The 14,595-nt window shown below is 40.8% G+C and overlaps 1 protein-coding gene across 6 annotated transcripts in view; it reads right to left on the bottom strand.

The window, feature by feature from the left end:
• PIEZO1 (piezo type mechanosensitive ion channel component 1) overlaps positions 1-14,595 on the bottom strand; it is a 279,916-nt gene that overhangs the window by 55,203 nt on the left and 210,118 nt on the right. For all 6 annotated transcript variants that reach the window (XM_056526058.1, XM_056526060.1, XM_056526061.1 and 3 more), the window contains 6 exons: positions 10,270-10,530; positions 9,316-9,427; positions 8,651-8,829; positions 8,249-8,397; positions 4,764-4,940; positions 1,973-2,061 (listed from right to left, as the gene is read on the bottom strand). In XM_056526058.1, the coding sequence (XP_056382033.1) occupies positions 1,973-2,061; positions 4,764-4,940; positions 8,249-8,397; positions 8,651-8,829; positions 9,316-9,427; positions 10,270-10,530 (967 nt within the window). The remainder of the gene's footprint in view (positions 1-1,972; positions 2,062-4,763; positions 4,941-8,248; positions 8,398-8,650; positions 8,830-9,315; positions 9,428-10,269; positions 10,531-14,595) is intronic.

The following is a 14,595-nucleotide window of genomic DNA, read 5'->3' as shown; positions in this document are numbered from 1 at the left end:
GTTTTGTGTTTTAAGTGTCTCCTTAAATGGGTAGTCCGCTTCTAGACATGTTAAAGTACCGAACTTGTGTGATTTGTAATCCCAATGTTTTTAGAGTGTGAGAGACAAACTGAGAACCTTGAAGATGTGCATGTTGACAGATCAAAACCCAGAATTTCAGATGTAAGACAGCCATGGAAACCATTACACTACTTCTGTACAGTACTTAAAACATTATTCAGACATCACGTAGGAACAAAAATGCTGCAGAAGCATATAGCATTGCTTACTTGCCCCAGTTCTGAAACCTCCATCAAAATCCATTGCCTACTTCCTTCCCACAGCAATCCTGCCAGTTTCCTGCACAGAGCAGTTGCAGAACATCTTATTTCACAGCAGACTATGAAGCAATCAGTAAAGTTGCAGCACCAGCTACAATCTTCATTCTCTGCCTAGGCAATGTTCAGAACAAGGCAGCATGCTGTAAACACACCTAGCATATGTGTATATGACCGGAAGATGGTGATGTAGCTGTAGGGGTTGGCCATAATTGGCGACATCCCTCAGGAGGTGGAGCTAGAGCTCACAGATAAGATCTAGCCACACCTCCTAAAGATGATGTGTTGTCTCGGGAGAGAGTAAGAAGCCAGGGAGCTGGAGACAATACCACACAATTTCCTCTCAATGGTGAATTGTGCAAAAGCACGCTGAAGCCTGTAAATTTTTTGATAGCACTATATTATTAAGTTATATATCTTAGGGTGATAGTCTTAATTAAATACAACTTTCGGATATCAGAATACCCCTTAAGGGTAAGGTTATACATAGCTCATCCGCAGCCTATTTGATGCCCCTAGGGCAAAGTAGGAGGCTGACTCTAGGGACGGTCAGTAGCTCATCCACAGCGTCAATTGCATTACGTGTGACGTTACCCTTAAGGTGTCCTATAGGTTATGATTCCTATGATTATTCTGACTATGACTAGAGCAATCACTTAATTAATTTCAATCCCATTTCCTGTGACACCAACGACTGAGCCTTGTAATACTGATGATACCAATCTTGTATCACTGAAATACTATTTTTTTTCTTAATTATAATCCTGTAACAATCATACACATGGGTATTAAGCACAGGGAAAAAAACATTACAACCTGGTATTATACACCCAGTCTAGGAGGCACTTTGCCAACCCTACATACAGATCAGCCATTGTTTCATTTCTAAATGTACCTTAGGCAGCAAAGAATTGTGGTGAGTGAATAGAAAAGCTATTCCTAACATGATGGATACACCCTATTCTGTGCAGTTATTTGTTTCTGCCTCATTTAGTAACAGTTGCTGTCCATACCAGTCTTTGATCTAGAGGTTTTATTTCACAAACTACATGTCATTTATTCTTTGAGCATTGTTTGCAAGACTACAAAGACACAAACCATTTATGTCCCAGCATATGTCACAAACTTGCCTGGTGCATATAATATAAACAAGTAAAAAAGCTGAATGGAAACAAAAATGTGAAAAGATATGATTCCACTATTTAATCCTATTCATAGACAAAGCTCCTGGGCCCGAATACAAAATCTGCAACAAGGCCCCTACTGGTGTCCACATTTGTGGCAGGGAGGCCTATTTCATCTGTATCTGCTATAGCTACACCCTAACGTGAAGGATTGATCTGTGTGTGGGTTTTGCATAATGCTTCATAGACTGGGTGGGTATTATGAGAGTATCACATTTTACACTTACTAAATGCTCTTCCAACTCAACCAAACTGGAACATGTTTTCCACTTTGGTTCTTCCTAACATTTCCAGCACTAACGCAGTATCCAGTTGCAATAATCACCTCGATTGAGTTAACAGAAAGGTTTACTTGTACTGCAATACTGTTCCAATATTCTTTGCATCCTGTGTAGGCAGCACTCCTGAATAACATTTGGGCATTAAAGCCCTAAGTAAATAATCATTGGGATTGGGTTGCATGATTCTTACCTTCAGACATAGCTTCATCTTCTAGACACTCCTCTTCCTCTTCTTCACTGGCAGAGGCCGCATTATCCTCTTCCTCCTTTTGTTCACTACTAAAGAGATTCAAATCATAATAATGGATGAATTTAGATACATATGTGTTTATTCACAATACACAAGGGGGTTTTGTCTGCATTTTTTTTTTCAGAAACAGCACCACTCCTGCCTATGGGTGCCTACCATTGCTTTTTGGTTATCTTTAAACTGGTGTACCGGTAATTGGTTCCATTATCACAGTTTCTATCAGATCTGTTTTAAATGTTTGACAGATCCATGATATTCCATAGGGATCTATTTTTTGAAAATATGATGGAACACTAACAGAAGTGTGAAGATAGCCCAGCATTAGGAACTCTATCTGTATATAGTTTACAGGCAAACATTTATTCAGTAGAAAGAAACACAATACAATACAAACATGGTGTTTCTATATCAAAAATATATCCGTTTACCAGCCGTGGTAAATAATGATGGGAATATAGGTAGGTATATACACAATCATGTGTATATAGAATACGTATTCCTCAAGGCTGGACTTGATTATAGTATATTTTATAAATGCTTGTATATAAAAAAAATGCTTGTATATAAAAACATATTGAAAAAGAGGTACAGCGTTACCTCGAAACACGTCTAAACTGAATAATATTGGACCACTAAAGTGGTACTCCGCCCCTGGCATTTTATCCCCTATCCCAAGGATAGAGGATAAGATGTTAGATCGCCGCGGTCCCGCCGCTGGGGACCCCGGTGATCGCCGCTGCGGCACCCCACTATCATTACTGCATTGAGCGAGCGAGCTCTGTGCGTAATGACGGGCGATACAGGGGCCGGAGCAGCGTGACGTCATGGCTCCGCCCCTCATGACATCACGGCCCGTCCCCTTAATGCAAGCCTATGGCAGGGGGCGTGACGACCGCCACGCCCCCTTCCCATAGACTTGTATTGACGGCTGCGGGCCGTGATGTCACGAGGGGCGGAGCTGTGACGTAACGATGCTCCGGCCCCTGTATTGCCCGTCATTACGTGCAGAGCGATGTCGCTCTGCGCAGTAATGATAGCGGGGTGCTGCAGCAGCAATCCCCGGGGTCCCCAGCAGCGGGACCCCGGCGATCTGACATCTTATCCCCTATCCTTTGGATAGGGGATAAGATTTCTAGGGGCGGAGTACCCCTTTAAGGCCATACACCAACAAGAAAAAATTCACCATTTGCAACAGCTGGAGGTTCGCTAACTGAGACCCACTGCTGCATGTTTGCTAATACAGGAGCACGCCGGCAGCCAGTCCCGCAAGTTCCTATCCACCTCCAGCTCCTACACATCTCTCCAGATCCCTGACGTTTACCAACTATAGGCAGGAAACCAGCCGTGCCAGTCAGAGTATCGGGAACAGCGGAGCGCTACGTGCAGTTCCCCCGAGACGGGCCTTTTTCCCCAAGGCCGGTGCTTCCATGCCAGCTCTGTCTACAAGCTATCGAGACCTCACAGGAACAGGGCGGCGAGTGGTGCTGTGCACCAACAATATAAAAGACTATTTACCATTTTGGAAAACGTTTCTCATACATGCACAAAAGATACAGAAACTACCACTGTATCCCCAACGAGTGTCTAAGGAACTTTGTTGCTTTATACTAACTATATACTTTGTTGCAATATATCAAAAAGAACTTTAGTATACCAACTGTATATTGATACACTATTGTACTAAGAAGATACCAGTACCAGTTGGTAGTTTTGGCCTATTCTTTCAATTGTTATCTTAATATTTTACTTTATTTTATAATAAATAGCCTATACTGCCCGAGCAAGGGCCCTGCAAAGGGTGTAGCAAGCTAATAACCAATATTTTTATATCATATATATATTTTTATAAATAAAAACGAATCAATTTATACAGACCGAATCCTATTTTATTATTATTTTTACATTTTTCACATATACATATTGTATATATATATATATATATATACATACACACACACACATTTCTTTAATATTTATTTTTTATATACAAGCATTTTTTTATATACAAGCATTTATAAAATATACTATAATCAAGTCCAGCCTTGAGGAATACGTATTCTATATACACATGATTGTGTATATACCTACCTATATTATTGTTAAGGTTGTACGGAATACACAACCTCCACGTTAGTACTCGCCTGGCACCCATAAGTCATTATTTTGGTTTTAGAGCTACCCAAATCTTTATTTTTCTTTCAATGATGGGAATGTAATGCTCACTAGAGCACCACTGCCCCTTCAAACAGCTGATCGGTAAATGTGCGAAGAGTTGGGCCCCCAGCAATCCCAAAGACAGGCTATCAATTTCAAAGAACTAGATAACGCTTTTGAGATACAAAGAAAAAGTTATAAAAGGATAAATTGATAGGGATAACACAGTGACACACAAGTATACTTATCTTACATAGTGTTTTGGGGATACAGGAGCCTGGCCAAACATTAAACGACATCATTTAATAACCAATACTTTCTGGTTATGTAATTTTTGACGACTGTTCATTTTACACTCTTCTCAGGATGCACTGGGCAAACAAACTACATAAAGGCCAAATGTGATCATCACCTGGCCTGGAAAGATTTACACTTTCGGAAGCAAACAGTGAAGGCTCCCATTCAATAATTACAAGCTAAAATTTTTATCAAAAGTGAAGTGGAAAACGGTTAGACAATGTTTTTAGAAAGTAAAATAACATTTTACTGTATAATGAATAGCAATTTCTGAACTCACTTGTTCTTATAAGTTGCATTCGCAAGTGATGAAGCTCGAGCAATATCTGTGATGTGCATGAATGGCCGGTGAAAGTAGTGGAGCTGAAGAATACACGCAAGGAGGAAGAAGCCAGGTATAAGGATACTGGTGAAAAGTTCTGACACACTGAACTGCTCAAGCCCCATAGCACTCAATCTAGATAAAGGAACAGGAAAAATATGTAAGAAAACAAAGAGTTGGTTAAAGTGGTCGTATCAGTTTATATCAGAAAAATGGCCTTTCCTCTTCATGGGTTGTGTGCAGTATTGCAGCTCAGTCCTATTAAAGGGGTACTCCGGTGAAAAACGTTTTATTTTTTATTTTTTTAAATCAACTGGTGCCAGAAAGTTAAACAGATTTGTAAATAACTTCTATTAAAAAATCTTAATTTTTCCTGTACTTATTAGCTGCCGAATACTACAGTGGAAATTCTTTTCTGTTTGAAACACAGTGCTCTCTGCTGACATCATGAGCACAGTGCTCTCTGCTGACATCTCTGTCCATTTTAGGAACTGTCCAGAGTAAAAGGAAATCCCCATAGCAAACATATGCTGTTCTGGACAGTTCCTAAAATGGACAGAGATGTCAGCAGAGAGCACTGTGCTCGTGATGTCAGCACTGTGTTTCTGAAAGAAAAGAATTTCCGCTGTAGTATTCAGCAGCTAATAAGTACAGGAAGGATTAAGATTTTTTAATAGAAGTAATTTACAAATCTGTTTAACTTTCTGCCACCAGTTGATTTAAAAAAAAAAGTTTTTCACCGGAGTACCCCTTTAACTAAGGCCAAGTGAGGTCAATCATACAATGCTCGGATGTTTAAAGCAAATACTTAAATTAGCTACTGAAGTAAAAAAGATATATGGATTTACCCAGATAAATGGCTATGAATAGTTCTCTCTCTGGGCCAAAGGCTGCCCTCTAAAGAGCCAACTACCCCTTCCAATTGGTTACCTCTTATTCTACTTCATACACAGCTTTCACCCCACTATACACTATCACACAGCCATGTTGGATTCAGAGGTCTCTTTTGGTCTCTTGGTTTGGCCATATAAACGCAATCAAGATGACTTTGCTTACAAAGATTCTCTCTCTTTAGAGTCCTCCCCATGTCCATCCCACTGTACATTCTGCATAACCTGAAGAGGAATCTCATGTTTATGGGGTTCCTTCAGGCCTCCATTGCTTGATACACCTTAGATACCCATAGAGTCAAAAGTGGTTTAGGTATACCTGTCCTCCACAAATATTTTCAGGCCACTTCTATAGCTCAGTCGGTCTCTATACATTCCTCCTGTTTGCTCCCTAATGGGGTTTTGTTTAAGTTTCCCAATAGCCATCCAATTTCTATCGATTCATTGATATGGCTCCTTTCTAATAGTTGCCCTTTCGCGCTCAGTCCCGTCATATGACACTCCCTTTTAGTCTGGGACTCTTTCTCCAGTGCTCTCATCTGACCACACCTGCCACTATATCTGGAACAATATGAGTTTTCAGCTGGGCCTAGATTCCCTACCTTCATTCCATTGGTGCAAAGACAAAAAGGAAAAAAGAGGGAACACGCGCCCCTAGTGTGATTGGTTTATAGACAGTGAATAAGTGCAATAAAGGTCACACTTACCACAATGTGTTGCGCTAAGGGCACAACACCATACAGCGTATTAATCAGGTTAGGTTGTCAGCAGCCACGGTCCTCCAGTCTATCCTGGTTCACCGGTCCAAATAGCATCAATGAAAAATAGCAAACATGGATCTTTGCAGGCGCATGGACAGCAGTGGATAAAAGTTCATGGAGTCTTCAATACATATAGATGTTTATTTTAAGCACATAAAAGCAACGCGTTTCCTGCCCGTAGCGGGCACTTCATCAGGCAAGTGTGCTTCATCATGCATACTTGCCTGATGAAGTGCCCGCTACAGGCAGGAAACGCTTTGCTTTTATGTGCTTAAAATAAACATCTATATGTATTGAAGACTTAATGAACTATTATTCACTGCTGTCCATGCGCCTGCAAAGATCCATGTTTGCTATTGGTTCATTCCATTGGTGGCACTTCAATGGTTTCCTCAAACTTCATTATCTCTTATTGGATTCAGGGATTATATTCTTCTTTGCCTTATTGTCCTCCCAGGATATTCCCAGTTCCAAAACTTTTAGTTATCTTCAGTTGAAGCACTGGGCTGCCCACCTTTTTACATGGGGGAGGGGGATTCCAGAAATGTACTTTCTTTGAGACAATGGCCCTCATTTACTAATAGTGAAGTGTAGGTTTCTTTGTGGGTTTTAATTCCCTACAATTTATTTTCCACAGTATTTACTAAGGTTTCCCTACATTTTCCACTTTCCCTACACTTTGCTTTTTACACAAGCTCTGATCTGTAGGGTTTTCCTCACCTCAAATCCACCACATTTTATGTGGAAACCTTAGGAAATATGTTGGGTTTTTGTCAAAATGTCGAGGTCACGTCCCTTTTGGAAGACCACGCCCCCTTTACCGGCGGTCACGCCCCTATTTCATTTTTTTTTTTTGCAAAATAGAGAGTTAGTCAGGGTTTTTTCAATTTTGGCACAAATTCTGTAGCAAAATCTGGTGCAGACAGAATTTCTGGCGCACAACCCGACAAAACATGTCGGGTTTGCAATAGTAAATGAGGGCCAATATGTGTACTGTATATTTTCCCCATATGTCATGTCTCAATTTCTCTATTATACTCATCTCTAAATCAGCCATGACACCATACCCAACACTCTTACATTCACTCTTGGGAACAGGACTTCGCATTGAAGTGGGACCTGCAGAATGGTCTAAAATATGGCTTACGATCTCCAAATGTCACCTCTTTGGAATCTGAATATAAAGTTCTAATGAGGTGGTATTTAGTTCCTTCAAGAATGGCTTAGTGTGTGCTTGCCTACCCCTACTTTAGCTTTTGAGGCTTCCTTGAAACTGTGGAATTGTGCCCAAGCTAGTTCATTTCTGATCTTACATATACTGGTACATATATATATATATATATCGCCTAGCCCACACCCTGTTTAAGGTTTTCCTATGTTGCACTCTAACATTAGGAGGCCTCTGACCTTGCACAAACCAAGTTTCACCTTCTTACATATCTCTTTGGCAGCAAATCTAACTAACACCCATTTATGGTCTTTCCCTTTTAAAGAGATCAAGGAGAGAATGGACAGCTTCTTCACATCCACCTATCTCCTGATCCCCATTGATCTCATGTCATGTTGGTTAGGTCCAACTTTAGTTTTTTTCAGGGTTCTTATTCTAACTGTTTTTTCTCCCCTCTTCATTTCAATGCATTCTCCTGCTATTTTTTGTGCTTTATGCTATTTTTCAATCAGCTTTTTGTTTCTGATTTTTTTTCTCTTAAACTTCCTTTACTCAAAATTAATAAAATACTTGAAAAAAAGCAATGCGATAGCGCAGCTTCCAACTAGCAAGAAAACTACATACTGCTCATCTGTGAGGGAAGTCAGGTTTCTCCAATACACAGGAAAATCTTCAAACTGGTAAGTGTAGATGGCGATGAGAACAAGCATTGTGTAAGCCACCACCAGCCACCAAAAAAAGTTCAGCAGCTTCCTCCACAATGCGTAATACACCTAAGGAGTTACATACAAAGAAATAACCTGTTATTAGTAGAGTAGAGTAATATGTGATATAGTTTCGGAGTAAAATGATTACTGGATTGAAATATACAGCTTTTATATAAACCCGTGTATGTTCTATACTTTTAATTATGCATATTATCTCATTTTCTATGTAATATGTTATTTTCTACATGTCTAATACTAAAATGGAGCAAATTCTACATTATTATATAAACATGACCAAGATTTTTATTTCTGTACCTACCTGGAAGATGATCAAGCAGAGAAGGAAAACGAACAAATAGACAATTTTATAAACCACAAGGCGTCCAGCAAAGCTGACCACTATGAACATCCCTCCACAGACATATATCCAGTACTTGGCATAGAAACTCATCACCTGGTCTCCAAAACATTTCAGCAGGGTTTTCTCTGTGGACTGACCTGTGAACAAAGAGATATTATGCTCCTATATTAAAGGGGTAGGCTAGTGGTGAAAAAAGGTATCCCCTATCTTAAGGATAGGGGATAAGTTTCAAATTGCGGGGGGTCCGACCGCTGGGGGCCCCCGCGATCTCCTGCATGGGGCACCGGCTCGCTGGCCAGATAGCGCGTGTTGACCACCGCACAAAGCAGCGTCCGACACGCCCCCTCAATACAACTCTATGACAGAGCCAAAGATTGCCAAAGACATAGAGTTGTATTGGGGGGCGTGTCAGCCGCCGCTTCGTGCGGTGGTCAACACGCCCCCTTCCAACGGGCTGTCGTGGGCCCCATACAGGAGATCGCGGGGGGCCCCAGCGGTCGGATCCCCCACGATCTGAAACTTATCCCCTATCCTTAGGATAGTTGATACGTTTTTCACCACTGGATATCTCATTTAATGATCTAGTGAGCACAAGGAACAAAGCTGACTGAATAATAACTTACCAGATTCCGGCACAGCCACCTCTACAAGAGCAGCTGTCACCCTCTTTCGTTTGAGAAGTTGCTCAGTGACAAACTGATTGAGTAGGAGCCAGAAAGTCAATGTGTACAAAAGCTGATGAAAAAATAATCAAGTTAAAAAAAATCTCATTTAGGTGTAGCATGGAACTATGTAACCAGCCTGACTTGATCAGTTTAAGCATAAAAGAAGGTATTCAGGTCTGATCAGAAGAATCTCCTAGACTATCAAAGTGCAGTATAGGATCATATTGCCGGATTTACCAATAGATGCTTAATGTAACGTGTATGTCCTGGATGGAACTACTCTTCAAAGCATTTCCTTAAAAGGGGTTTCTGCCCTACAATCATTGTGATAAATGTGTGATCACACTTGTTACTGATATTACTTGTTACTGATATGGGACTAACAGATTTCTGAGCAAGATCTCTATCAGTTCCATAGCAGTATATGGAACTGTAGTCACGCAAGCATATTACTGTAACGTTCACCAGAGGCACTCAGGAACCTCCATTCTGAAGATCGCAGCGAGTCCCAGAGGTCTGACCACCCACCAGCATTCATAAATGTATAATCTATCCCCTTGATACACGAAAAAGGATTTGAATGGAAAACCCCTTTAAATTGCTATACAAGGATGTGCAAGGTTCCGCGGTTTTGCAGAAATAGAACCATTGCTGTGTGTTTAGGTTGTGCTTGGTTTTGTAGCTTTGTCCTATTCCTACTTGAATAGGGTTGAGCTGTTATACCACACACAGCCCACAGGCAAGAGTTGTTGTTTCTGGTAAAAAAAAAAAAAAAACAACCAGGCTTTTTCTTTGCAGCATACAACATCATTAAGGGCATTTTATATTTAAACTAAAAATACTAAATTTCCACATTTATCACTAGGAAAATACTAAAAGAATGTATGTTTGGATTACAATAAATATACTGACCATGGCTCCTAGGTTGAGGCAGGGGTAAGGGGCCCGGGCAAGACCCAGCTGGGAAAGCCTCATAAATCCTAGTTGTTTGGGTAGCTCATTCTCTAGGTCCATGCTCCAGACATACTGCAAACTGCAGAGCGTCACTGCATACAGGAGGATGAAGGGAGAACACACCATAGCAAACTGCCGTCGGCTGCGAACCATCCAGATTAGGCAGGCCCAGAGCAGTAGAACAAATGTCAGCCAGCTATGATAAGTGATGCTCCATACCTGGGGGTAAATGGGCAAAATATATCACACAACGTACACAAATGTTGATAAATGATCATATAAAACTTTTATATTTTAAAGAGTACCTGTCAAGATCTTGTAAAATTGTATAATCCTCCCAGTTCACTGCCCCATCATGGTAAGCCACCCCCTACCTTTATTTTTATTATTGTTTTGTTTTCTACCTTGATATTGCTCTGCGCCGTCTCAGTCAGATTTACAGACTGGGAAGGGGATTTCCCCAAGAGGTGTGACATCATCTGAAGCCATATGGGGAGAACTTCCTCCCTCACTCTGCTACACAGAGCCCAGAGCATTTCAATGTGAGATGAGCTATGATTGGCTAAGGCTGCACAACCCTCTCTCAGCACTTCAGACCAGCAGGAGTCCAAAGTCTGTGCAAGAGATAGGGGGAAATGTGCTCTGGACAAGTAGGGAGACACCTAATGGCAGCTTTTTTAAACACAAATAAAACAGAAAACGTAATTTTAATTAACCCTAAGGAGTGCAATAGCAAAAATTAGTTTTAATGACAGTGCCCATTTAAAGGGGTATTCCAGGGGAAAAAAAAATTTATACATCAACTGGCTCCAGAAAGTTAAACAGATTTGTAAATTACTTCTATTAAAAAATCTTAATCCTTTCAGTACTTATGACCTTCTGAAGTTAAGGTTGTTCTTTTCTGTCTAAGTGCTCTCTGATGACACCTGTCTCGGGAAACGCCCAGTTTAGAAGCAAATCCCCATAGCAAACCTCTTCTAAACTTGGCGTTTCCCGAGACAAGTGTCATCAGAGAGGACTTAAACAGAAAAGAACAACCTTAACTTCAGAAGGTCATAAGTACTGAAAGTATTAAGATTTTTTTTATAGAAGTAATTTACAAATCTGTTTAACTTTCTGGAGCCAGTTGATATATAAAAACAAGTTTTTTCCTGGAATACCCCTTTAAGTATTTCAAATATTTCCTTGTATGTACTGACTAGGTGTGCACTAGAGAAGAAGCTCACCAGTGTTTACGTGTACCTGCAAAAACTTTAGAATGTATGCCATATATCTGTGTTATGTACAGTGCAACAAATCGAGAATTCCTTTGTCTTGCAATGACCCCTAATGCCCTGCCCTAGGCATAACATAATGTATCAGACTGCATCCTTAAAGGCAAAATGACAGCCTGTTCACCTGTACTAAACGCATTACACTGGCTATAGTGCGGGTGAACAGGAGTAAAAAGAGGCATCAATCACTTACTGGTCCCATAGTTTTGAAATTATGACCCCCGTTGCTATGATCAAAATTAGGATTGCTGCGCAATGGAGGCTACTCACACTTCCCAGCCATCTCCTGTATGCTGCGCACTGCCCCCTCATTATTTGAATATTCATTGACATGAGCGCTCTGCTATTGTGGTGAAGAGAGCATTCTCATGACTGCTGGACCTCACGTCACTAAGACGTAAGAGTGAATAAAGATGAAAAATCTCATAATGGGCAGGCATTGCAAGGCACAGAAGAGGGAGGCTGGGAAGAACGGGCAGCCTCTATTGCGCAGCAATCCTAATTTTCATCACAGCAACGGAATGTCATGGCAAGTGCTTATCCCAAACTACAGGACCAAATTTAGTAAGTGATGCCTCTTTCTACCGTAGTTCACATGCACTATAACCCAATGTTTTAGGTTTAGTGCGGTGAACAGACTGTTATTTTCCCTTTAAGGTATGCATTTCATGCAAGCATTTTGGTCTTTTTTTGCAATAGGTACAAAAACCTGCATTATTAAAAAAAAAAAAAAGGGAAAATGACAGGTTGTTTATAAGAAAGTGTAAGCCAATAGAGAATTACTGTTAATAAAAATAGATCCGAATGACCAGCTTTGCTTTAATAAAAGATATTTTTATATACTTTAATGCTAGTAAACCTGAAGTGCTGTAGAAGAGGTTAGGATTTACCATGTGCCAGGAGAAAATGATCTCCAGACACTTGGGGGAGTAGTTGCTCTGCAGACCTTTCCAAAAGACATCAGTCATTCCTGGTTATGACAGAGCACCACTTGTATAAAGTAGTCTATTTCATGCACACACCACCTCCTACACCACGTACATTCCACAGAGCTGTCAAAGCGCAGTGATGTCATCCTAATGGCAACTTCTCATTGGTCAGCTCCACACAAGGTAGATAGTCCGATCTTTAGAGACTTGAAATTTATACAGAGGGTTTCTCCAAGGCAATTCTACACGTGCAATTCTGACTTCTGCTGCCTCTACTTTTCTGGGGATGCTGCCAAGTTTTATACAAAAAAAAAAGCTGCCCGCATCACATCTGCCAGCTGCTGTAGTATGTGGGATGGGGGAGGGGGAGCACTATTTAGTGATGCGCCTCTAAATCTTCCCTCCGGTGACAGTGTATAAATAGCACAATTTAGAGAGAATTTTACATATACCATCGGGACATCACAAAACAATTAAGAGGTCCAGTAAAGAAGTAATGTAAACAGAGTTGAAGATCTGCAGATCACATCCAAACTTTATAACTTTTTATAGGTCCTTCAGGTCAAATGATTCAATTTTGTGTGGATGTGACAAGTCTTATAAAAGTTATTAATACATGTGATGACAAGCTGACAAGACATCAACAATACAATTTATGCGTTCCTTAAGTATAATATGCTAAAATGTTATTTGCTAAGACTTGTGGGTGTTGCCTCAAGCAGAAAGAGTACAGCCTGACTATGGGAAAACAGATATACTCATTTATTTCTTTTTTTATTTAAAAGGTACACCCATTTATTTAGCATCACTGTAATGTTCAGCTTCCAGTATAACTCAATAGGCAACAGGGCCCTGCCATAATAAAAACTATAGTACCACAACAGCTGGAAATCCAGTAGTTATAAACTACTAATACTCTACTAATAATCTATAACATTACAAAATATTATATTTATACATACATATGTTATTTAAGTTTTGCAATTTCCGATAACAAACACCGCCAACATGGCAAAATAAGATCAACATAGACACTAGCACTCCCAGGAGGTCTTGTGCAGTGATTGGCTGCCTTTTTTCAGTCGTACGTGGTGCCGGGTCAGTTGTTTTTAACCTAACAGCCAGTGAATGTTAACAAGACTGCATCCATTCATTGACAGCAAGTAGGAATTGTGAAAATGGTGAAGCTTTTTATTACACAATGATTACATGTAGTTTAACTTAAAACTTCCTTCCGCAAATTGTGGAAAAAAGGAATAATTTAAAAAAAAATTATGATAATCGATCATCAGCCTATAAGGTATAAGCAGTTTATTAGAGACCATTCAGTAAAATGGTTAAATATAACAGAAAGGGCAGCCATAAGGAAGGATGAAAGAAAAATGGCACATAGAGGAGAAATGAACTTTACATGGCAACGCTTGTTTTCCCATAAACAGGTATCAACAGAGACCAGCACAGCAGCGCTCTACCAGGTGCCAATTCAATGAAGCGAATGACTATTCCTTACCCAACATTACACTATAATTTCCATTACAAAGCCATGTCAAGAGCTCTTCTGCACTTAGTTGCAGCCCTGGCACCACGCGGCTACTGCCTATAAAATTTGGCATCAATATTTAAAGTGATACCTAGAAGTGAAAAACTTCCGAGACACAAAAGACATAAAGCTGCTCCTTAAAGGGGTACTCCACCCCAGACATCTTATCCCCCATCCAGCAGCGGGACCCCCAAGATCTCTGCAGCGGCACCCCGCCATCATCACTACAGTGCAAACTGTCTCTGTGCGCGATGATAGGACGATGCAGGGGACGGAGCATTGTGACATCACTGCTTCGTCCCCGTGACATCACACTCCGCCCCCTTAATACAAATCTATGGGAGGGGTTGTGACGATCACCACACCCCTGCCCATAGACTTGTATTGAGGGGACGGGACATGACATCATGGGGGCAGAGGCATGACATCAGGATGCTCCGGCCCCTGCATCGCCCCGTCATCACATACAGAGCCAGTTTGCTCTGAAGGCTGGGTGCCGCTGCAGAGATCGTGGGGGTCCCCAGTGTCGGGACCCCTGCGA

The sequence above is a fragment of the Hyla sarda genome, chromosome 6 (assembly GCF_029499605.1).
Source record: "Hyla sarda isolate aHylSar1 chromosome 6, aHylSar1.hap1, whole genome shotgun sequence".
Taxonomy (NCBI): Eukaryota; Metazoa; Chordata; class Amphibia; order Anura; family Hylidae; genus Hyla; species Hyla sarda.
This window is presented reverse-complemented; position numbering and strand designations above follow the sequence as displayed.